Source organism: Anopheles coluzzii, chromosome 2 (assembly GCF_943734685.1).
Source record: "Anopheles coluzzii chromosome 2, AcolN3, whole genome shotgun sequence".
Classification (NCBI taxonomy): Eukaryota; Metazoa; Arthropoda; class Insecta; order Diptera; family Culicidae; genus Anopheles; species Anopheles coluzzii.
Genome location: NC_064670.1, coordinates 22,948,412 through 22,973,957, shown reverse-complemented (window position 1 = coordinate 22,973,957; position 25,546 = coordinate 22,948,412). Strand labels below are relative to the sequence as shown.

General features: G+C 51.9%; 2 protein-coding genes across 5 annotated transcripts; one reads left to right on the top strand and one right to left on the bottom strand.

Annotated features, from left to right (window-relative positions):
• The first annotated feature begins 16 nt into the window (after positions 1 to 16).
• LOC120947893 (DNA helicase MCM8-like) lies at positions 17 to 3,333 on the top strand. Its single transcript, XM_040363707.2, has 3 exons — positions 17 to 885; positions 967 to 2,652; positions 2,723 to 3,333. The coding sequence occupies exons 1-3, from the start codon at positions 576 to 578 to the stop codon at positions 3,229 to 3,231; spliced, it is 2,505 nt and encodes an 834-aa protein (XP_040219641.2). The 5' UTR covers positions 17 to 575; the 3' UTR covers positions 3,232 to 3,333.
• LOC120947892 (putative epidermal cell surface receptor) lies at positions 3,292 to 22,907 on the bottom strand. 4 transcript variants are annotated; one of them, XM_049605514.1, is made up of 10 exons: positions 22,418 to 22,907; positions 13,335 to 13,950; positions 11,297 to 12,096; positions 8,836 to 9,043; positions 6,808 to 7,695; positions 5,757 to 6,542; positions 4,665 to 5,559; positions 4,398 to 4,573; positions 3,921 to 4,145; positions 3,292 to 3,838 (listed from the first exon to the last, which is right to left on the bottom strand). In XM_049605514.1, exons 2-10 carry the CDS (start codon positions 13,447 to 13,449, stop codon positions 3,831 to 3,833), a joined length of 4,101 nt encoding a protein of 1,366 aa, XP_049461471.1. In that variant the 5' UTR covers positions 13,450 to 13,950; positions 22,418 to 22,907; the 3' UTR covers positions 3,292 to 3,830. The 4 variants fall into 4 exon arrangements, with proteins under 4 accessions (XP_049461471.1, XP_049461473.1, XP_049461472.1 ...); XM_049605516.1 differs by having other exon boundaries at positions 5,850 to 6,542; XM_049605515.1 differs by lacking the exon at positions 22,418 to 22,907 and adding an exon at positions 14,542 to 14,636.
• Between the last annotated feature and the right edge of the window lie 2,639 nt (positions 22,908 to 25,546).

Genomic DNA, 25,546 nt, shown 5'->3' with positions numbered 1-25,546 from the left:
TATCGATTTTTCATTTATCCTACCGAAAAACACAGATTTTTTCAGAATACTGACCGAAAAGTCTTAAAACCATTTCCTAAATGATTTAATGCAGTGAAATCCATATGAAATGTGGAAATTACTAGAGACCAGAACCAGAGGAACAAGAACTGCCACTGCGGCAGGTCCGAAGCGGTCGCGTGGAACCCCGAGAAAAGGGAATCACCACCGCTCAAAAGGAAATGTGCATCTCAATCCTTCGTTGGCTGAGAATCCCTAGTACAGTTTTCAGATCGACAATTCAGAAATGCTTCATTCGTGTGACCGATATGGACCTCATCTGATGCATCTTCTTTAAATAAAAAATGATGTATTTTCTCGCGCAGATAAGCTATTCCCCCCCCCTCCTCCGCTTAACACATCAAATATACCGAAAACTTTCGATACAAATTGAAACTCCTACCGAAAACTACCGATAAAATATTGACGCTCCTACCGAAAACCGCCAGAAAAATCTGGCCACACTGTATACGTGTTGACGGCCGTTTGTTGTTGTTGTTGTTTGGTCGCGTTTGAAACAAATCGCGCGCTCTCCGATGGCGGAAAATCCGACCGGTGGTAATCCGACACAAAATACAACGAACAATGCAGGCTCATCGAATCGTCGCGGTGGCTCTTCTCGCGGTGCTCGAGGAGGCTGGCGTGGCAATTGGAGAGGCAACTATCGCGGCTACCGGCACCAGGCCTATGTGCCCAGAGAAAAGCCGGTAGGTTTTGCACTGCCATCGTCGTCGGCCGATTGTTCTTCCGGATCGGGACCACCCACCCAAGTCACCTGCTTTTCGACGAGCTTACGAAACAGCGGCTGTGAATACGTTGCATGGAAGATATACTTTCCCAATGAAGGTACGTGAGAGGGGGAATGGCTATGCGTTCCTTTCCCGGCAACGTACGGTGCTCACCTTCCTTTCCCCGTTTTTGTTACAGATTATTCATCCAGTTCCAAGACGGCCCATCGTGTGCGCGCCATGCAGAAGCATTACAGCGACTTTGCCGACCTGTACGATCTTCCGCAGGTCAAAGCAACCTGCTGGTTCGAGCTAAAGCTAGATGCATGCGACAACGATCAGCAGCTCCGCACGCAATGGTCCACGCTGCGACAGGATCTGACGGACAGCCCGGAGCACACGCTTGCATGCATCGGGCTGGCAATGCACCACACGCTTATGTGCCAGCAGCCGACCGGCAGTACGCAGAGCGACGCAAAGCTCTGCCTGCAAACGATTCGGCCCCGCATCGTCGGTTACGGCCCGGAGGTATCCATTTCATCGATCAAAGTGAGCAGCATGGGCAAGCTGGTATCCGTGCGCGGTACGATCATTCGTGCCGGCGCGACCCAAATCATGAACACCTGGTGTGCCTTCCGCTGTGCGCAGTGTGGCAGCGAGCAGGCGGTTCAGCAGAAGGATGGAATCTACACCACGCCCACCTCGTGCCACAGTGGGTGCAAAGCGCGCAGCCATTTCGTGCTGCTGCAGCAGTCCGCCTTCACCCGCATGGAGGCGTACCAGACGCTGCGGCTGCAGGAAACGACCCAGGGCTCGCGGACCGTGGCGGGCAGCGCGGCCAAGAACATCGAGATCGAGCTCACGCACGAACTGGTGGACAGTGTGTGCCCGGGGGACGATGTCACCGTGACCGGCATACTGAAGGCCCGGTCGCAGGACGGATCGGACGGCGCGGGAAAGGCCAGCATGTTCAAAGCGTACCTGCAGGCGGTGTACGTGCGCAGCAACAAGAACGTGCTGGCCAACTGGAACCGGCTGGCGGAGTTTACCGAGCTGGACATGGAAGCGATACGGCTGATCATGGCGGAACCGTCGCCCTTCCGGCTGCTGGTCCAATCGCTCTGTCCCACGATCTATGGGCATGAGATCGTGAAGGCGGGTCTGCTGCTCGGGCTGTTCGGTGGGATGGCCAACACTGCGCGCACCCGTGCCGAGATACACGTGCTCGTGGTGGGCGATCCGGGCATTGGGAAAAGTCAAATACTGCAAAGCTGTGCCAATGTGTCACCGCGCGGGATTTTCGTGTGCGGCACGAACTCCTCCAACGTGGGCCTCACCGTGACGGTGCGCACGGAGAAGGGTGTCGGGGCGTCGCTCGAGGCGGGTGCGCTGGTGCTGGCCGACCAGGGCGTCTGCTGCATCGACGAGTTCGACAAGATGTCCGGCCACAGCGGGCTGCTGGAGGTGATGGAGCAGCGGTCGGTCAGCGTGGCCAAGGCGGGCGTCATCTGCACCGTGCCAGCCCGGACGACGGTACTGGCCGCGGCCAACCCGGCCGGTGGCCACTACAACAAGGCGAAAACGGTGTCGGAAAACTTGAAGCTACATCCGGCCCTGCTTTCGCGGTTCGATCTGGTGTTCATTCTGCTCGATCGGTCGAACGAGCGGACGGACAATCTGCTTACCGCCCACATCCAGAAGGTGCACGGTTTGGCCAAGGCCGGCTCGTCCCACCTGCAACCGCAGCCGTCCCATCCGTTCTTTGACGCGTCGGGCCACTGCTCGTACGAGGAGGAAGGGGAGCCGCCGCTGGAAGAGCGGTTACGGTTAGCGCCGGGCGAACAGATGGACCTGTTGCCACCGGAAATCGTTCAAAAGTACATCGGTGAGATAAATCATCTTTAAATTTATGTTTATGAGAGAAATAATTTAATTTCTTTCCCCCTTTTGCACAGGATACGCCCGCAAAAACGTGCAACCGAAGCTGACGGCTAAGGCGGCCGAGGAGCTGCGCGAGTTCTTCGTCGAGCTGCGGCGGGCCCACAACCATATGGACATGATACCGGTCACCACCCGGCAGCTGGAGGGTTTGATACGGCTAACGCAGGCCCGCGCGAAGATTGACCTCTCGCCGGAAGCAACGGTGGCCCACGTGCGCGATGTGTTGGCCATCCTGCGGCAGAGCATGCTGGACGTGTTCAGCACGGACGAGGGTGATCTACAGTTTACCCGCCTGACGAACGGTAGCGGCACCAGCAAAACGTCGATGGTGCGCAAGTTTGCCCGTGTGCTTGCGTCCCGCTCGGCCGTGACCGGCACGACGCTGTACACGATGGCCGAGCTGCGGCAAGCGATGGCGGCCGGTGGCATTGTGGCCAACTGTAACGAGCTGATCGACACGATGAACATTCAGGGCTTTCTGCTAAAGAAGGGACGCGATTGTTACAAGTTTATCATCGAATGAGGAGCAACCAGTGCTTTTGTTAAAATGACGAGTAAACTTTATTTCTGTACAGAGTACACTCCCCCCCAGTTGCGCTTGGAGAGCATAGTTGATTGTTCCTCACACAGTCGTAGGTGTGATCGATTCGAGGGGGCTACAGATGGACCCGGTTCGATTAACATCTCTATTTACAATCTTTCGCGTTCGAACGATTCTTCTTCATTGCGGGATACGTTTTCATCGGTTTCATTACACACTACACGATACTTATCTCTATACAGGCTATGGCTACACAAAGTAGGAGGAAGGTGAAGGCGATGGGATCGTAACTGTGCTAAAGGCGGAAGGCGTTTCGTGAGACAGTTGTTGTTCCCGCAGCTGAGCTTGAGGGACGGATTATCTTTCTACTATGTACACACGGGACGATCGGGGCTGCGGAAGCGGGAAAGCGGATAATTTCGTCGTTTGTCTCACATCGATGGACAGTGTAATAAATAAAGAAACCCGATTCGCGATAGCGCTTGGCAGCAGTTCGCTGGTACGGATGTGGTTTAACGGACAGCCTCTTCCGGGGTGGCAGCCGGCTGCTAGAGTGACCATCAAAGCAAGACACGTTCGAATCATAGATCTGCAGGGGAGAGAGATAGGGAGAGAGAAAGCCCATTAGAACGATTGAAAGTTCAGCCTCAACCCGGCAAAGGTGCACTTACTCATCGTTTCCTGTTGAATTTCGACCTTGTAGCTGGGATTGTCGTACGCCGCATCGTTCTTCCTCGGTGGCGTTATCGTAGCACTCTGCACCCGACGCCTCGTCAGTATCAGCAGCAGTATTAGCGTGGACATAACGGCCAGCGCTGCAATGACGGCGACGACCACCAGTGGCCCGTAGTAGTCTCCATTCACGGCACCGGCCGCACCGGCAGCTGCCAGTTTATCTGCGAAATACGGGAAGAATTCGTTGCAGTGAGCGTCGGTCCTGGGATACAGTGGTGGGAGCTCGGAATCGGATCGATCCGGAGCCGATTCCGTGATCGGAATTAATTCCGGGGCTGATTCCGGAACCAATTTCGGAACCGATTCCGATTCTGAAGTCGATTTCGGAAACTGATTCCGGAATCGATACCAGAAAACTTTGGAGCTAGCTGGAATCGATTCCGACGAAAACTTCACTGTGCGAACCTACGAACCTGTCTTTCCGGGCACGGCAGGACCGCCGGGTTTGGTGATGAAGTTGACTACGTTGCTCTTCTTAATGCTACCGTTCGTGAGGTACATCTCAAGCCACAGCCGATACCGGGTGCCCGGCTTCAGGTCCGCAATGAGCGTCCCCGTCGTGGAGTCGTGTTTGGCGACCTTAAATACACTGCCAAATGGAACGGGGAAAGAAGTGTGAGCAACTCCGCCAGTTCCAAAAAAGTAAAAGTTCAAACTCTCTGCCCCCTCTCTCTCCATACCTTGAATCTTCCTTCCCACTGTCACTCTGGTAGATCGCTCGGTAGATGTTGATGTACTTGTCCTCCGGGTAGGGCACACCGGACCAGCTAACCTCCACGCTGGTCGCCTTTATCTTGCTCGCGTTCACCACCACCTCGAACCCGTACACGTCCACCCGCTCGGCCGTCGTGATCGGTAGCATCTCTCCGGCCCGCACCTCCTCCCCATGCCCCGGGAAGGGAATGAAGAAGATGCCCACCTCGTAGCGCGTCTGCGGCTGCAAACCCTCCACCGTGTACTCGCTCAGCGCCCGATGGATGAGCGGAGTCGCGTGGTACACGATACTGTCGATCTCCCGGTACCGCAGCTGTATCCCGTCCACGTAGTCCAGCTCTTCGTCGTCCAGCTTGCGCCAGGCGATCTTCGCCCAGGTCGAGTTCACCTCCGCCGCCCGCAGCTCCGGATCCTGTATGATCTCCTTCAGGAAGTTGGTCGGATGGCTCATTTGCGGGAAGTGGCCGGTACCGATACCGATCGACGGTGGCGTAATGACACGATCCGACGGTGTCCGCACCGTGTACACCTGACTAGACGGTTGCGAGTTGACGTCGCGCAGGATGAGCGTGATCTTGACGCGATACTCCGTGTTGGCGTTCAGGCCGGGCAGCTCGAACTCGAGCTGGGGCGTCGCGATGAGATCGTCCGGCGGGGCGAACACCTGCGACTGCCAGGTGCTGGTGTCGTTGTTGCGGGTGCGCGTGTACCGCAGCTCGACCCGCCCGTGCAGCCCGACGTACACCTGCGGCACGAGAAAGATGACGCGCACCGTGTTGGGATCGATCGCGTCCAGCGCGAGCACCTTCAGGTCAACCTGCAGCCCGGAGAATGCTAACCCACCGGCGTGTCCACCCGGACCTGCATGAGAAGGAAACGAATCGGTTGGTGTGAATTAGTGTGCCACGGAAAAGGGGTGCCTGAAGTAGGAACAAGAGTTGGGAAGAAGAGCGTCCCAAAAACCCGAAAAAGCGCAGTTAGTAGGAGGAAGTGATAAAACGGGCGGGTTAGCGACAGAACGGGTGCGTTGGATGGGTAAAGTAAACATGCGTATGAACCTGGTGCCGGTGCCGATGGTGGTAGTGATGGTGGTGAGTGTTCGTGCGGTGCAATACCAAGCTCCACGTGCGGTGGTGCGTGCGGATCCGTACCGTACTGGTTGTAGTTGATGCCATTGCCGGTGGTGGCGGGCGGTGCCGGAAGCTGTGGCTGGTACGGTGGCACGTTCTGGCCGTGCAGTAGACCATGCCCGGGCGGTGCCGCCAGCTGGTTCGGATCTTGCGAGTGTATGTGCTGCAGCAGCTGCTCGATGCGTATGTTCGGCGGAAGGCTGCCGGGACCGTTCGGGCCGAGCACGCTTAGCAGCTGCTTATCGAGCTGCGGGCCCTGGGGTGGTTGTCCGCCCGGCTGCGGTACGTTGCCACTAGCGCCGGCCAGTGCAGGGTGCAGGTACGGGTTAAACTCACCGCCGTAGTGGGGCTTTAGCTCGGGGCCGTAGTAACCGGGCGGTCCGGGCCGCTGTACGCCGAGCGTGGCCGGCTTCATGCCCTCCTCGTAGCTGCCGTAATCGTACTTCCCGTCGTCCGCCGGCTCGTCGACCGGGCGCGTGCCGGCAAAGATGTTGTTAAAGTGGTCCTTCTTGCTGGCCGTGGTGGTGGTGGCGGGACCGTCCTCTTTGGTGTACTTTTTGTGCGGTTTCTCCTGCGGCACCTTGGGCGGTTTGCCGTCGAGCGTCGGGTAGAACGGTGCGGCCGCCGGCTGCTCCTTGTCCTTGGGCGGTTTCGTCGGCAGGAACTGATTGATGATCGTTCCCGGCATCAGCAATGGCTTCAGCACGTCGTTCCCTGCAAATGCAAACGATGATGTCGGTTGATGGGTTGGCGAATGAATGCAAAGAATGGCGCAAAGGGTGCAGTGGTACAATGAGCGAAATGGTGCGGTGTGTGGCATGATCACAATCGTGTCGGGAGGGAGTGACAGTGTGTAGAGAGGACACAAACACACACACACAGACACACGTACACACATTCCGGGGTGTAAAGATAGAGGAATAGAGAACAGAAGCACTCGACAAACAAAACGTTTGACCTTTTTGTCGTGTTTACTTACCGCTTGCGATGCCATTATTGTCCGCGTTCGGGGTGCAGGCCCAGTGCTTGCAGCACTCTTCGCCCGGGATCGGCATCAGCCGGGCGTTCCGCGAGCCACAGGGCAGATGGGAGGGTGGGGCGGCCGGTACGGGCGGGCAGGCCGGCCGGCACTCGACGATACCCGTGTCGCAGTAGCAGTGCTGCTCGCACCCCGTCAGATTGCTCGGTATGTCCGACCAGTTGTCGAAGAACTGGCCCTTGTACTCGCACGTCCCGTTGTCGATGCAGCGCATCCGCTCCGGGCAGCAGCGGGGTGCGATCGCGCGGAAGGTGGCCGGTTCCGGGCCCCACTTGAGGCAGTGCGGATCGAGCACGTCCAGCCCGAACTCGGACGGGCACTCGATCTTGGCACAGTGGACGCCGGCCTCGGTGCACAGGCAGAGCGCGTTACATTCGTCGTGGAACTGGTCGTGCAGCCGGTACGGGCGTCCCTTGAACTCGCAGCCCGCCGGTTGGGCCGAGGTGTCGGCCTGCTCCGCCGGACCGGCGGCCGTCGTGGACGGCGAGGAGGAGGAGGAGGCCGGTGCCATCATCATCATGACGCCACTGTTCTGCTCGTGATCGTCCAGCGTGACGTCGCAGAACTCGCGCTTGCAGCACGGATCGTGCGGATCCGGCAGCACCACGCACTGTTCCGAGCGGGTCGCATTGAGCGGGGCGCACCGTGGCGCACATTCCATCTCGCCGTCGCTGGTGCAGGTGCAGATCTGCTCGCAGCCCACCTCCATCCGCTCGTTGATGCCGTACGAACGGTTCTTGTAGATGCAGCTCGTCACGATCGCCCGAGCCGTGGTGGTGGTGGTGGTGGGGATGGTTGTGGTCGGTTCCTCCGATACGGGCGTTGGTTCTTTGTGGGTGTGGTGAGGAAAAGAGGGAAAAAGAGAAGATGTAAGTTACGGGGTGAGTTTGACATTAGAGATGAGTTCGTTCGGAACCGTCGGTATCGTCGGAATCGTCCAAAACCGCTTGAAACCGTTCGGAATCATCCGAAACCAACGGTATTTTTAGTATTAGTGAGAATCGTTCGGAATCGTTGGGACCGGCCGGAACCGTCTGGAATCGTCCGGAACCGTGGAAATCGTCTGGAATCGTTCGAAACCGTTGGAACCGTTCGAAATCGTCTGCAATCGTCCGGAACCGAAGGAATCGTTTGGATTCGTGGGAATCATCTGAAACCGTGTAAATCGTTCGAATTTTCTGAGATCGTCTGGATCCAATCGGAACTGTCCGGAACTGTGAGAAACCGCCCAGAACCATCTGGAACTGTCTGGAACCGTGGGAATTATTCGTATTGTTAGGGATCATACGGAACCATCCGCAACCGTGGGTGTCATCTGAAACCGTAGGAATCGTCCGGAACCGTCCAAAGTCGTCGATGGTCGAGAACCATCCGAATCTTCCGGAATCATCTGGAAATTCTGGATGGTACCAAGTCGCAATGTTTAGATAAATTCTGGTTGTTTAATTTCTACTCGATGATTTCGGGTATTCTGGACGATTCCAGACGATTCTGGTTGATCCAACCCACTGGAACAGGTTCCAAAATGTACAGTAACCGTTCGGACCCAGTTTCGCTTTGCTATCAATTTTGTCCAACTTCAGTCCGAATGGGAGTCCGAACCAACGTGCGTGTGGAATCGTGCAATCGCGCAATATGCAAAACGTTCGCCAGCGAAGACCCAGTTTCGCGCCCAGCTTGCTTGACCAGGAAGTGCGGGAAAGCCACACCGGCGCCCGAGTGACGTAAACTCGCATTTCGCTTTTTGCGTGCTGCAAAACCACCATCTCCGTCGGTCGCATAATGGCAGCACGCGCGACTCGATCGGATCGCATCTGATCTTCGATTTCCGTGTACGTGGCCAACACCTTTGAGACCGGTTGCGCCATCTTACCTGGGGTGGCTTCTTTCGCTCTCTCTCTCTCGCTTGCTACATGAACTACAATTCAAGCCGATGTAATTACATCGATGCGCCCAACGATAACTTACCGACACGTCCATCGGTGAGCCGCTCGGACGGGCAGATCAGCGTGGCGCAGCAGTCGTCCGTCTTGGACGGATTCTCGTAGCAGCCGGCGGCGAGTGCCGTCTTGCCCCGCTTGATGAATGGCCGGCCGCAGCGCGGCTCGCAGCGCCATTTGCCGTCCTCCTCGCAGTGGCACCGCTCGTCACAATCCTTGTCCACGGTGGCGTTCGTCTGTGAAGTGAAAGAAACGTAGCAAGATCTTACAACCGCTCTCGGGTGAAACCCACCAAACCATGGAGCGATCGCGTTCGATCGCCGACCAGAAAGTGATAGTTGTTTGTGGAGTTTTCGAACATTTAGAGTCTTTAGGCGAGAAGAGAGCGAGATCGCCCGCTGTGGGGGGAGCGGATTGGACAACGTTGGGACAGTTGGGACAAACAAAGATGGGGAGGACGTTTCAGCTGGGAGCGATCGGCAAAAGGGGGCACACCGAAAGCCAAGTAGTCCCACGCGTTGACAAAAAGCGATCACCATTAAGCGCGATCGACAAACAAAAAAAGCGACGGCGAAAAGCGATCGAATGTAGGTTAAGTGCTTCTTCATGCTTGGTCGTGCCGTGGTTTGCAGGTGAGCGTTTGTGTGCAGCCGCACTGAACTGAACGAACCAGTGCCAGTGTATAGAACGGCAACCAATTGGTTGGGTTTTTTGAAAAAAAAGCCCTGGCGCATCTAATGGTTGCCTCGGGGGGCCAACTTTGAATATTTGTTCTGCGATCTTGCGGTCGCTGGAGTTCCCATTGCCCTCAAACTCGAGCTGGAATGATGACATCAAACCCGTTTAAAGTCCGCTCGGCATGGGAACGTGGTGCAATACTAATCTAATGACGGAGAGGTAAGTCCCCCAGTCAAAAAGGTAATGAAAAATCGATCCATTTGCATTCTCACGGTATGTACCTCAGCGTGGCGGTGGTGGACAGCGTAAGGTTAAGGGTACAGCCAGCCAGACGAAGCATGACGAAATTGAGCAACATTTGCAGACTCTTGGAGAAGCGCACGAAATTCCTGGCTCTCCAGGGCATGGTCTAAGGTTAAAAGTGATGTTTTGAAAGCAAGATTTGTGTAGCAAAGACTCATCCGTTGGGACTTTGTGTGCACGATGTTTAAGCGTTATTTCCTGTCATTCCTATAGCCATTGCGAACTTCCAACTCGTTTGCTTTACATAACACCCTGAACTTCTCTAGCCGGTTTTGTTCCTAGCTGTGCTAAGCTTTTTTATGCCCTTGTTGGGGAATGAAGCTACGCTGAAATTGATAGCTCCCTGGCCCGAGGTTAGAACAGGCAACTAATCTACCCAACACCTGGCTGCTAAATCAGGTTGTGTTTCGAATTTCGATTGTTTCGGCGCACCGTTCCATGACGAAAGTTGACGTCCGAAGCGATATTAACTAAAACCCAAAACCCTCGGGTCTACCTTCTACAAACCGTTGCTGAACTACGACTCTTGCCCATGTGCTTCGCGGGTCTTGTTAGTTCAAGACAGCAACAGACGCCTCTACGGCGCACACTACGATTAGACGAGTTCAAGGACAGCCACCTGCGCACACATTCATCGCGTACTCATCGCGCCTTCTGGTGCTCTGGTTTGTGGCGGCGAAGGTACGCGCACCAGTAGGCCATAGATTATGCCCCGGCGCTAATGTGACCCACTTTGGGTGTGTGTAAGCGCACAATTGCTCCAATGTACCCCCGCCTTGGGATCGCCGCGTTTGCGTTCCATTTATTCGCAAGATTGTTCGCGGATGTGCGCACCCTCAAACCATCGTCTCTAGCGTTGCGTAAGGTAGCGCCTACCGTGCAGCTTCAGATGCAATGGCAAGCGTATGCGTGGCGAAGCAGTAAACTAAAGCACGGCAAGCACGCACGCCACAACACCGTAACTATGCTGGCAGCTTATGTTGGTGCAGCTTAGCCGAGCAGGCCGGATAGGGCTGACACTGATTGCGTGCATTCCTTCAAATATGTGTCACCGCGCGAATGGGTGAAGGTTTCGCGCACCTACGTACGCAGCTGCAGCAGTGCTTCAAGGTGCTCCCGTTTTATTTGAGGTCAAAGGGTGCATTGGAGTGCCTTGCAGTGTTGCAATGCGTGTCTGAGCACTTTATTTAAATCGGCGTGTTAAGCAATCGATTTGAAATGCCACGCGCATTGCCAGAACGGAACTCATTAAATCTGGTTGTTGCTGTCAAACTTTCATAACATCCGTCCTCTGCACTGCGTCACCGCTGGTTGTGCGTGTGTGTGTGTGTGGTTGGTTCTATCCAAACAACGATCACCAGCCCCTCCCCGGTGAGCCACTTTCAACGCTTAGTTAAGCATCGGGGCATTACACCTATACCCGAGCAAACAAACGATCAAACTGGCTGGCCATTAGAAAGCCACCCAGCCGTGATCGCCTCCATCTAGCACTTCCCTTCCCTTCTTACCTTGTACTCGATGCCATTGAATATACACTCTCCCGGTGTCATCATCGCCATTTCCATCGACTTTCCGTCGGCCGGCTCCAGCCCCGGTTCCGTCCCATCCGTCGACTCCATGCTCACATCGCTGAGGTCATCGAACGCGGGCGGTTTCGTGCTCTGGTCGGCTGCCGGTGCCCGTCCCGGCGGCGGCGGCACCGTGGTGACCAGATTCGGTGCGGTAACGAAATTGATCGGTTCGGCCGGCCCGAAGCTGATCGCCCGGCCGCGCACCTCCGCCGACGCGCGGACATCGCTCATCTTGAGCAGCTCCTCGGAGGAGCTTTCGCCGCTCGGTAGGAAGTGGTTCAGTATCGAGGGCGGCCGGTCGCCCGCCCGATCGTTCGCCTCCTCCTCGGGCGATTTCACGTGCAGAATAACCGGTTTCGGGGCGGCCACTGTCGGTGGTGCGGTGGAAACATCTGACACCGTCGTGGGTGCGATTGTTGTGGTGGTCCTATCCGCGTCTTCCTGCACGGTCTTGACCTCGGGCGATGTGCTCGTGTCCGGCTGCGCCGTTGTACCTTCGGTAGACGGGGCTGACGTGTCGATCGGAGCTTGCTGCGTGGTTGTTGTGCCATCCACTGGTGCCGGTTGATCGGTCGCGATGGATTCGCCACTATCGGCAGTCGGCGGGTTCGTCGCTAGTGGCAGTACCTCGAGCGGCGATCCGGCCGTCGTCGGTTCGGAGGGCTCTATCGTGTTGGCGATCGTGCTGGTAGCAGCCGGGGCGGGCTCGTCACTGCCTGCTGACGTCGTGGTTGGAGCTGTGGAAAGCGAAACACACAAAACCCTTCATTAGACACGGGAATGATCGGCACGGAAGATGTGCTGGTGTGCTGTCCTACATTTCCGTTTGCACACACACGCTGGTGGCAGGTTTCGATACAGTTTACCTAATCTGTCATTGCAGGCTTAGCGTCCGGTGCAGCAAGGGTATCGCCTACATTAACGCTAAGTCGTTGTGCGAGAAGAATGCAGTATGATGGTACGTCACCAGCGCCTCTCCCTAACCTGCAGCCCGAACCATATTCGATAGGCTGGACTTTCCCTTTGATATTGGCCCGCTTTCTAGTGGCTGTCGGTGCATGATGGCTTCATTAAAGCATGCAACAACTACTGGAGTTGCTTCCAATTTAGGCTTGCAAGCCTAACCAACAACACCAACCTAAGCGTTTGTTTACTTCGCGTGTTTGATCTTGAGCTGCTTCACTTGTTTACCAGCCGAAAGATTGAAGGACGTTCGTGGTGGCTTGGAAGCAAACAACAAGAAACTTATTTACAAAAATCACCAATAAAAAAGGGCAACATATTTACACAACCATACATCCGTCCAGATGAGTCAACAGCGATCTTCAATCGTTTCATACCAATTTTGCCCCTCGAATCACGAACTGGAATGGTAATTAGCTGCTTCTTCTTCTACTGCTTTATAGGCAACAAAAGGGTGAAAAGGAAAAGAGACATCATTTCCCAGGGTTACCTGGGTACTGTGACTGTCCGCTGTGTGTGTGCCCTGCAATGCCGCAATTCGGTTTGAATTTGGATCACACACAAACACAAATCAAGACAAACGAAAATGTTTGGCCGCGTGGCAAGGGATTCTTGGTGGGGTTTGTTGCCCCATGCGTGAACGATGGAGCGCGAAAAGAGGCAAAGGAGTAACAGGGTAGGATGTGTATTGAAGAAGATGAAGAGAAAAAACAAACGCACAAACACATCGATGAGAGATGTAATTTGATGTGATTGATCATTAGATTGAACCGTACCCTGCCTCCCCGAAACCGTTAAAGGGAAAGGGAAGGGGCCCTGGGTTTGCTGTTGTTGTTTTGTTTCTTCTGTTCGTTAATTTCCCGCAGTGTTAATGATTTGAATGTGTCGTTATGTTTGCGTTCCATCCCCTGTTTGATTGAGTTTTGAAGCTTGTTCGTTGTTTAATGTGCGTTCCCTGATGAATGGTTTGCGGGGACGTAGAACTTCCTTACTATCCTCCATCAACACCTACCTTCCGCGTCCTGTGCCAGGGCTGGCCAGCAGAACATCAAGCATACTGCTGCTGCTGCTAGTAGCACCAGTCGACCGTTGGCTGTGTCCATTTTGGACGTCTTCTTTCGAACCATTTTAAGCTCGGCGCCTTGCACCACTAACCAATGCACACTTTGTCACGACTTTACACGGTTTGAATAATCACTGCTATTGAGGCTTCTTCGCACTAGCATTGAAGGGAACGAGAGGGGGAAGGGGAGAATATTTCTAGTTCACTGATCACACACACTTCAAACACTGTTGTAACGATCCACGATAACGAATCACTGGTTCACGGGTTCGATCATTCGATCGATTGCGCTACCCGACTGGACGGCGCCTTGAGCGGTCACACACACACACACTCAGGCCACACACCTGGGCCACTAATTTCCCTTTTCTCACGCACTCGCCGGCCACTCGACGCACCCGATTTTCTCACACCTCCACCGCCACTCACGCTGATTAATTTTTCACAGGCTACCGTTGGGACACACGATTGTCATTTCTTCCATTGTGGATGAGCTCACTGGATGAGTCGCCCTTCGGGTTAAACACACTTTCAACTGCTGCAGTGCTCGTCAGCTTTTGTGGTCCTGTGGGTGATCATAAAAAAAGAAAGAAAGAAAGAAAAATTTTAAATTAAGAAAAGTGTTTTTCCCCGACAGCTTCATGAAACATAAAAGCACACTTTGCTTCGGAATAGGAAAAAAAACAACAACCGGCGCGTAATGAATGCTGTCGTAATGACTTGCGGGCCATTATTCTTCTACTGCTGCTGCTGCTGCTGGGATATTGTTTTCCCTTTCAAAGCTCTCTCATAAGTTGATTGTTTTCATTTTTGTGTTTTTTTGTTGGTGAACGCCAATTTAAATTTTTGGTTTCAAATTGCCTTCAAATCCGTTCGGTTGACAGAAATTTACGTGATCGAAAGGCTCGCTTTGGCTCGCGGCGATAAACATTGGAGCACGGGAAAACGGAAGTAAACTTAAACCTCAAATCCCCCACTGACTCAACGCAGCGTCATAAAGTTCGCAGTTTCACTTTCACGCTCAAGGTAAGATGATTTTGCACGTTTCCGGAAGGGGCATTGCAAGCAAAGTCGTAAAAAAAACAACCAAAAAACCGTCTGCCACGTCACACTACAATTTGCACGGCACAACAAAAAAAACAAACCTCGAGCCTACCTTTTGGGCTCGAACCGAACCGAGTCTCGTGTTGTGTTGTGCGTCTCGTCGATGAACCATAACTGACACAGCGTGGAGAAGGTGTAAAAATTAAAAGCAATACCTCATCCCTCCCCCTTAACGGTGTAGCGCAGGATATAAGTGTCGATGCGTCACTGGGGCCGGCTCCTGCGCCAGGGTCATCATCGTCAACACGCACGCGTCACACGGCACGGCAAGGCTGGGGAAACCCCGGGTGAGGTACAGTGCGGAAATAAAAACACACACGGCCGATGAGGCAACTGTTGTGGCAAATCTTGCTTGGACGACGAAGCTCCAATAGTGCGAAGTGCGAGATTTATGAGAGAATTCGATGAGTAATGCACTATCAATCACTGTGCTCATGTGTGTACGTGTTTCTGTGTGTTTGTATGCGATCGGTTACGCGGTAGACGGCGCCTAGCCGCGATCGGTGGTTGCGCAATCGGTGTTCGGTTGCAATTATTTGCATGCCATTTGCGCGCTACTTGGCTGGGTGGTGTTTCGGGTGTTTTTTTACCCTTCTCTTCTTCGTCTACAAAGGGAAAGAAGGGGGAGTGTGAGGGGAGCTGGACGCCCACGCAATACGGTAAACAATGTATTCAGGTCAGGCGGATGGATGATGCGCCTAGCCGGAGGAGAGCAAAAGGAAATAGCAAAACGGCAAAGCAATCCTATCCCCCCGCTTGCGCGGGCGCTGATTGAAGCGTCATTGATTTATCGCTCATTTGCACATAATACCCCTTACTCTTGGGCCTGGGCAAGAAGAAGAAGAACCGGTACAGTGGACAGGGAGGGGGGGGGGGAATAGACAAGAATACAGAAGACTGCGGTAAGTGGTGAAGAAATCATGTTTAGCTATGCACTGGCATTGCCTTTTACCAGACGGGGCCTGGTTCGTCTCATTCTTGCGCATTGAAGTCTTTTGTTACGGTGCCGAAGGTCGGGCGAAGTGTTTTGCTGTGTTTGGTTTAATTTGGTTCCATTTCCATATCATTTTCACCGCGCACCGTTTTATCGCAATTTGCAAAGAGATAATGTGGCCATTTGGGGGGGGGGGGGGGGGGGGGGGGGGCGAAACAACTGCACAAGAAAGAAAATGCATCTAGTTGGGACCTTTTTTTGTTTGCTATTTGTTGGCCACCCTCGACAGAAACACACACACACATACACTCATTATCGCACTCTCGTTGACATTATAAAGGGCAATCGTCAATCGGCTGACAATGACCCAATAACTCGACTGCTACGGCTTAGAAGCAACCCACGGCGGCACGTGAAGGCTTCAGCATCAGAACGATCGATATGTCTCGAAAGTATTTCTACCCTTGAAGCATAATAGCGCACAAACGGCGCAAAGTGCATCGCTGACATTTAGCGCGGTTGCAAATGTCGACCAAAGCCATCCGGAACATGCTGGCACTGGCGTCATCGGTACTGCACACCGAGGGATAGATTGTCGTGCAAAACCGGGGATGAGCAAAACCGGACAGGGAAATTAGTGTCTCTGGTCGGCCATCATTACTTGGTGGTTGTGCTGGAACGGGTTTTTTTTCCTGCTTTCGATGACAAGCATGCGGTGACGGGCATCAGCGTCGCCGAAGGTTAGCCAGGACCGTTAGAATCATAAATTACCAAGCCCGCTTCACTGTTATGGATGTCGATTTTCCAAAACGCAGCGGAGCGTCGATGGGAAAACTCACGATCAGCGATCGGTCGCGATCGTTTCCCAGGGGACGTTGTTAACGATGGCACAAAAGCGTAAACAGCATCGTGCGATTTTTTTTGTTTTGCTTTTCGGTTTGTCCGCTTTAGGCATCATTGTTTTCGGGGGAATTTCGAGCCCGGGGAAATGATCGTTTCCTTCCAAGTGTTTCCGCTATAATTAGTGCACTTTTCAGCCCGTGGTGTCAGCATGGGGGAGGGATCAACAAAAAAAAACCCCGTAACCGTTCATTAAAGGAAGGTGGGAAAAAACATTACACATTTATCAACTGTGCGCTTCCCTTTCGGGTCGGGGGAAAGCAAAATGTCCGCGCAAACCAATTGAAAGGTGCAGCTGGAATGAAATTTAGCTCCCATTTGCCTGCCGTGATTGAAATCGATCACAATAAAAAACGATTTTGTGCCGTGATTGTGAGAGATCTTGAGTGTTTTCTCTCAAATGTAACCACGCACTCTTGAGGGTTCGAAACATGATCTCGGGCTCCCGGTACTGCGGTATCAATGCGAGCGCAGTGCGATTGCCGGCAAAAGGAAAGGCGAACATGTTACCACACAGCAATGGAAAGTGGATTAACGACGGCGGGGCAGGCAGGCAAAAATTGGTCCACAAAACCCACCCGAACGGGGTTGGCGAGTCGTTACGAAAGCTGCCCCCGGAATTGGACACTCTCCGACACTCACACGTTCGTACACCGAGAGTGAGAGAGGCGAGAAAAAGAAAAGTGAAAAGTGAACCATGTTCCAGCCTTGTGACTTGCGTGTGTTAGTTGTTTTTTTTTCGGTAGCAGCAAATGTTCCGCCGACTTTTTCGCCTCTTGGAGAAAAAGGGTCGAAAAGGGAAGAATGGCTTTTCCAGCCACCCGCGGGTATACTTTGCATCGAATGGAGCCGATGGCGATGCATGTCGTTATCTAACGCAACACCGCAACGGTTGCACCGGTTGCACGGACAGTCTTGTGGCTCATGGTGCGATCCGGTTCATGTAAGTCGCATGTAATGTGTGGCGGCAGTGTGTTGCAGAGGGCATTATGTGTTATTTTTTGTTTCGTTTTTTGGTCAATTGAGGTGGGATGTAGATTTTTACCCGGTCGAGTTGGCCAACGGTGTAATAGGAGAACGTTTTGGCGTGCGCTGCTAATGGCGTGCTAATGGGGAACATTGTTACGTACAGAAATGGGCTTTGAAGTCTTCTTTAACTCGTTTTGTAAGCTGATTCATAAAAAGAGTGTATTTTTGAGTAAATTATTCTTAATTGAAGGCTCACTAGGGGTTCGTTTCTTGTACCATCATCTCTTCTCTTAATTAGTGAATATTCTACATAATTCAAAGCTGTAGACATTAATATATTCCCGACATTACAGTCTATTTTTGATCGCTTTATAACATCCTATTTTTTTAATTGCCCGCCTAATCTGCATCAATCACAACGGACGAGCGTAATTGATTTATGGCCAGCCGCACGCTCACGTACCTATCTATATATCCTGCCCGTGCAATTATCCACATCCAAGCTCTACATATGACGGAATGGTTATGACTGGCCTCGGACTAAACCTTCATGTGCCCATCCCCGCCGGAAAAGGTTGAATCATCAATGCTGTTCGCTTTATTTGGCCCGCGCCAGCACCCAAATCCAGCTCCCGAGGGCCGTTTGCCTCAACATCCGTATTTGTCCGGGACGAGTTCTGTGTCTGTGTGTGTGTGTGTGTGTGTGTGTGTGTGTGTGTGTGTGTGTGTGTGTGAGTGAACAAATCACTTCAAATGTGGTGCCAGCCTTGAGCTGCTTCTGCGCCTCTTGCTTGTTTGTATGCAAATTAACATCGCACACAATCTTACTCAGCCTGTATTGCTTCACCACAGACAACAGGGTACTGTTGGACAGTTGGTCAAATGTTTGGGCTGACGCAGCCTGCTCGCAAGGTGGCGAAAGAGAAAGTGAGTCTTCTCTGTCACAGTGTGTGTGTGTGTGTGTGTGCGTTTACCTTCCGTTTCCGGCACCAGGGGTTGGGCCTTTTGGAATTTCTCCCTCCGGTGTACTTTCGCGCGTATAAAAATGATGGTATTACCTCTGTCTCTGTTGTCCTTTCTCTCGCTCCCTCTCTCCATGTCTCTTTTTCTCATCGAAAGTTCCGGTCTGGGTGAGCAAACGAATGACATTATCGTTTCATCTTACACAAAAAAAAACTAGCCGGCGCAACAGATTTGATTTATGCTTTCGCAAACAGATGTCTTTCGCTTGGGGCTGCCACGCTGGGAGGTGCAAATTTCATTAACATTCCTACACATTCCTACGCAGACGCACACAAACACTCGACTCAAGTGCGGTGTGTTGGGATTTTCCCCCTTCTTAGAGTGGCCAACAGTGACATCACTTCCACATTGTATTCCACGCGGGCGCATTCTTAACTCGAACGAAGATGATGCATAATGCATCACGGCCGCCGGTGTGTATGTGTGTGTGCGTCCACCCTATGCCCGTGACAAATGGGGATGTGATGGAAGGTACCCCTGTCCTGGCGGGATGGTCACTCAAACACACACACACACATTCCTTCCCGTGCCGTTGGCGATTGGGGTGTTTCTTTTTGAAAATTTAACGTTCGCACCTTCCCGTCGTTTCACCCACTCCCAGCACCGATTCGGCCCTTGGTCCCTAGGGTTTACATTCTCGCACCCAGGCAGGTGAAGGCACCAAGAAAATCTCACCCTCCTCGCTGCCCGCTCCCCCCTCTCCCGGATTCTTCCACCGCTGGGACGCTGAATGGCCGCCAGACGAGCCGAAAGCACGCGAGCGTCAGGCGTCAGAAAGAGCAGGAAAGCACGAGAATGAAGCAACAGCAGCAACAGCAGGGTCACTTGCCCAAAAGGGATGAACCGAACGCGAAAAGGAACACGTAAAAAAACATCACGCAATCGAAAAAGAGGAGGATAGAAAGCGCACTAAAAGAAGGAAAGAAAGCACAGATTCTGGTCTCCGGTCTCTGACAAACAAAAACACACAGCACACGCTGGAAATTAAAGCGAAATGCCGCTCCCCTTCCCCTGCTTCTGCCGCAGCATCCCTTTTTGCCTCCCCTTTTCCAGGCTCGTTTGCTTGCTCGCGACGCGCAAAACCGGTTTTGAAACCGGGCAAAAGGTCCGGGCATCTGAGCCTTTGGGCATGGGCATTTTATGACCGAGCGCTGGAGCGATCTTGAGGCTTCTTGAGGGCCGAAGGAAATCGGTCAACACAGTCGGGTTGGTTCGGGTGGTTCTAAGCGCAGCCGCCGCGTTGCTCCGTGCGAGAGACTTGAGCGTGCGGCAGGCCACGAAAAGGGAAGGCCCTTTTTCTAGCTGCACGTTTTCAACGCTCGCTGGCCAAGGTGTCTGGGGCTGACTGGCTGGCTGCATGTCTGTTTTGTTTGCTCACCCCGTTGCTCATTCCTCCGTTGGTGAACGAGCTGAATCATATATTTTCTATCATATGATTATCTCCGTGGCAAAGCATTATTAAGCAGCGTGGGGTAACAAATGATCCACGGAGTTGTGTTAACAAACGCCTCTACATGGGAACGATGGAATGTTGATGATGAGTTGCCCTTTCCACCAGCTCTGTGAGGAGCAGGTCTAGAATTTCACTTCCTCAAAAAAAAACAAAAAAATCCATTCAATCTTCCCGGGACGGATTTTGAGTTTCTCTCAGGTTCAGTTGGCATGTTTCATTCGAATCTTTTGCGAGCTGAGGTCACAAAGCCGATGGTGCGTCATCATCCACCGAAACTAAACCCTGACCCCCATAAGGAAGCCGGACTGACCGGGTTGCGTCCGTGATCGCGCCCTTTGTCCCTCTGCACGCACACACTAAAAAAATCAGCAAATGCGGAAGTGCCGGCATACAAAGCACGGTGACCAAAGCGGAACCGCCATTTTCCATCACTTCCGAAGCAGCCCGAACGCGAAAAGCGCATCAATTAATTAATTTAGGCAATTGTTTATCGCCCATCTGCCCCGATCTTCAGCATCCGCATCACTTGACCACTTTAAACAAAACGACCGCCACTCAACGAACGGAGAGATAAAGAGAGGTAGTATGGGAGAGAGAGAGAGAAATGTCACACGTTTTGTTCTGCGGTGGCGCGCAGTCTTAAATAATTTTATTCAATTTGATGCCCCGGCCCGTGACGCGCAGCTGACGTGACGCGGATTTTGTATTCGCTGTCGCTGCCCAGTCGGGTCCGGGCTGCTTAGAAACGCGCCCGAGCCAAATCCCCCGTTGACGCGTTTCCGGCGTTGATTTGTCGCGTTCTGTGAGTGTGTGTATTTTTTTATTATTATTAGCGTGCTTGTGACCGGCTCCACTCCGGTACTGGCTCGGTCTGACTCACATCCGGGCAGCGCTAAGAAGCGCGTTGGATCATCTCAATCCTCGTTCAGAAGTGGAGTGCATTTTGTGCTTCAATAGGACCGTATTATCATGACCGTTGCAGCACGGCCGAGAGAGTGCTTCAGCTCGGCAAACACTGTCTGACCGTCTGTGCCCTCACGGCTGGCAGGAGGGGGGTTGAGGCCCGCAAAACGGCTAATCAATTGGTCTACCAAACATTTGCGGGACCGCCGAACAAATCCAAGCCACAGCCAAGCCGCTCGTCGGCGTAACTCATGCGTACCAAACGCCGTGCCAAAAGCAGCAAATTAGTAGTAGGCGCGTAACTGCCCCGACAACACGACAACGGACGGTCCGGTTACATGAATTGCGCCGTTCATTAGCCGGCAACCATTACCGGCCCCGTCTTTGCTTTCGATTTGCTGGCACGTGTCGGGCGGAGCGGGCCCAAACGGTTCCTTTTGGTGCAACAACAAAAAATGCAGTTTTCCTTTGTTAGTGTGTAGCGGGATAAGCTTTGTGTTAAACAATATAAGATAAGAAGTCTGTTGGAGGGAAAAATGGTTTCGAATTAAAATGTTCATTTTTCAAAAAAAAACAGACTTCACAACGGTGAAAATCGATGGGGGAAAGTGTCGTGCTGTGCGCGTCTCATTAAGTGGCACACTGTTGCTCGCTGAGGGGGGGGGGGTTTCTATTGGGCGGCGATGAAAACATTAAAACCATCAATAAATATGCGCTCCACTGGTCGGCAGCCCGTGTGACCAGTTTATGAGGGGGGAGAAAAGTGATCGCTACCGTCGCCCCGTGGCCTTGTCAAGCGTGCCGAAGGGAAAACCGCTCCCAGGTGTTTTTCTTACATTGGCTTTTTTTTCCTCTCTCAACCACGGAGCTTAAGCTCATCTTCACACACACACACACACAGACTGTTGGCATGGGCAAACAAAAAGGGAAGAAGGGTGTTAAACTGGTACCGCTCTTGGCCGTGATCGTGATAAGAGAAAACGCGCTGCCAATGAGAAAACCGATCGGTCTAATGGTCAAGCAAGTGAAACCCGCTGCCCCGTTTGGGAGGGAAAACACTCAGCCCGGACAGCGAGAAAACGGACAACGAGTGGGAGAGGAGAGGAGATAGGTGGAAAAAACGTTTTCAAAATGGCTTGTCGCTGTCGGGGGTTTCGAGTGAAATTGAACACTGTACCGCGGTTGATCGGCCGGGTGGAAGAAAGTGAATAGACGCGCCGCCACCACCACCAGCACTCACCACATCGATGGTGCTTTTGGAGTGTTTTTTTTTTTATTTCGCTTTGCCTGCTACCTCAGAGTGCAGGTTTGCGACCTTCCCTGGCTTAACAAGACGATGATTTAATGTCCAATTTCTCACACTCATTCAATGCCGTTTTTATGCTGCTGGTTGACGCTTGCCTCCAAGCATAAAGAGGAAGACTATCTATGCACAAAACACGTACCACGAGCACGAGCAATGGCTCCCAAAGAAAGCACCGGCAGGCTGTAAACCGTTCCGATCTTACCGACTCACCCCACTGTGTTTACCTTCGAAAAGGTTACGACAAATCGACGCTGGGGATGCAAAAAGCTCGTCGCTCGTAACGTTTGAGCGGCTTTGGCATTAATCCCCGTGCCATTTTTTAACTAACACATACACACAACACACACAGACTTACACACGCAAGCTCCAAACCGAACCGGTAAAGGCATTGGCGCTTTCTTCGCACACAAAAGCTTGGTGTGGCAACAGTCGGTCCTTACCTTTTTTGTTTCTTTCCTTTTTTTTACACCGATGCTGGGCCTGGTCGCTTAACTGGCGTGTGGCCGCTTTCGCTCCGTTCTAATGCTTTCTTTCTGGTTTCTCTTTCTTTCGTCGTGGCACGAAGGGCTGCGGCAGCATACGGAAGAAGGAGCAGTAGGGAGGAAACATCCACCCCTTAAGACACGTGGTGCATTGGGGCAGAAAATTGCAGACGGTTCAGTTAAGGATCTACACTGAGCACACGCACGCACACACACACACAGACACTCAGTGACTCACGCACACACACACACACTCTCTCTTTATTGTATGCTAGACAGAGAGACACGAAGCACCAATTAGCGGCAGTATTCAACAGACGAAGAAGAAAAAAACACACACACAGATCGTCTCTAACGCACACAGCACGGCTTAAAGACCACGAGGTACGCGCGCAACGATCGTCACACGTCCGACGCGAACGGCGAACAAATCTCATCTGGCGAGCTTTTTCCACCGCGGCGGCGGCGGCTTGCCACACGGTCCCAAAACGCTTCAAGCGGTTCGCGTTTAATGCGTGTGACGGGGGTTGTTGTGTTGTTGCGTCAAATGCTGGTGCGGTGCGGGTGGGGTGGCTCGTGCCGGAACCGGTTTTGATTCCATTTGGCGTGGTGCGAGCGAGACGGGCAATGGTGGGCTATTATTTGCGGGATGGGTTGTATGGCGGAAGGGAATGAAACCGTAGCGAGAAAGAGGGAGAAAGAGAGCGGACAGAAAGCGAAATAGAGTGTATAGGGAGGGAAGAAAAAAAAAGAGCATAAATATGTTGCACATTGCAGCACGGGACCTGCTGCATCGTTTGCTGAGAGTGCGAGCATAAAACAAAGCTTTGGGCGTGATAGTTCCGTCAAATCTCATAGATGGCGCTGTCGGTCGATTGCAGAATTCCTAACAACAGTGCGTAACAATATTATAGTGACGTGTTTTCCGATTTGAAATTTTTAATTAGAAATTAGAATTAGAATTTACAACGTTATACTGGTGGCTGACCTGCATGTCGGAATATATGTTCTTTTTATTTTAATCTTAATTTTTTGCAGTGCTTCATGTGACCATTTCATAGCTGGTAACATAACTCGATAACTGCTTTTAACAAATTTTACTACACGATTTATTTTACATGATTGCAAACCCTCATGCCAACTTTCTTAATTTCCTCTAACGAACTAGAACATTCCGCCGAGTGAGCACAACATTTCATGATTGCATTTGAAATCCTGTACTCCAAATTCGTAAAAAATGTTAATTAATCATCACATTGCATACATTTAGGTGCAAAGTACTTTGACAAAGGTACAAGTTACTGTTAGGTGGTAACCAGCATACAGGTCGATGCATAGCTGTTTTTTGCATTAATACGCATACAAGCGCAATGTGAGTGGGTTGTTAATTAAGCTAATATTTTTAGTTATTTTGGTAATTTTCTCGTTTTTTTTTTAATTTAATTTTTTGTGTCAAATGTGTTCTCCCAGAGAAAATTCGCACCAAACACACTGAACCACGCACCAATTGGATCTGGACGAGGTAACTGTGAAACCTCGAATGCTTCTACTTCAACCTTCATTTGGCAATACATTAGACATGCATCGAACTGTATCCTGTATGGACTTTGGAGGTAACGGAGATTCAAAATGCTGTTGTTTGGAAAACAAATTTCTACAAAGGAATATGTCGCCTGAATGTATGCAAGCTGTTTTACAGGAGAGTCACGCTTTTTGCGTATATTTAGGCGTTTCCGAACGAAAGTCAGACTTCAGTTTGAAATAAACGATGGAAGATTACAATTCTGCTTTATATTCTTTCTGAACTTCACAGCAACCACTTGCACTTGCTTTGCTTGGCAAAAAATTTAAAGGCTATATTTTTACCTTTGTATTCTTCTTGTGACGCTGCCTACATTCGATGCGTTTTGTCAGAAGCCCCTAAAGCTTTAAAATTAAATTACATTAACGCAGCCGGTGTCCAGCTTTCATTCTGGAATAGATGGAATAAAAGAGTAATGTTTTGTTTCACTTTTATGTTTCACTGTTTTGCTGAAATAAAACAATGAAGCGAACTATTTACAACAACCATCAACCTACTAGTCCATTCGTTGCTTCAACATCAAAACAATTACCTTTTACTTCATGAAAAAGCGTTAATGTGTTTGTTACATTCCCTCTCCCACCGGCACCGGCGTCGTAAGTTATGGTGCAAGTTGTGGCTAATTTGTTGCCGCCAGGTAACTTTCACGAGCTTTTCCGTAACAAATTAACTTCCTCGCCGAGGCCCGGACCGGAAGGAGCCTGAGCTGCGGTTTATAATCGGCCCGCCAACTCCGAACCGGGCGTCATGACCGGGTTGTGGCACCTTGTGTACGCCTTTAACCGACAGCCTGTTTGGAGTGGTTGAGCTACCACTTTGGTTAAAGTTGTGCCCTTCCCGTCGCTCGTGCCAGCAACGACCACCAGCCGGTTTGTGGTGTGCATCGGTGCAATGTATGGTACAAAGTTTGAGCAAGAATTATTTGCTCTCGCCACTGCCTGTTAGAAAGGCTTGCGGTGGTTTTTCTGTACAAAAAAAAAGAAAGATAAATGTTGGAGTATGTTTGTGTGGTGTCGTTCCTTGTACTGCACATGTACCGGCCTTTAATATCCTTTTCCGAGATGGTACAGCAGCCTGTTGGTGTAACAAGTTGAAGTAAACAGAGACTAAAAGTAGAAAAAAAGTCAAAAACACCCGGCAGCATGTGTGTTACAACGGCCAGCGTTCCTTCTGTAGTACTACAGGCCGGAAAGAGAAGCCACTTAAGATTTAATAAATTGCATTTTGCTTTCCTACCAGCCTCTACCACAGCGGGGTGGAATTGTTGCGCCAAAGTTAGCGCGGGAGGTTTTTGTTACATCATCGCCTAGCTGTTAGTAGCGCGTCCTGGAACGTACATGAGCGCACGTAAGAACGTCGTCCGCGACTGGGGTGAAGCTTTCACTCGTTCCGGTACAGCCCTACACAGGTCCCAGTGCGTCAGCTGTCCGACATGCATCGTCTGCTGCTCACGAGAACGACCGCACAAAGACGGGGATCCGTAAGGGATCATGTTGGATGGGTTT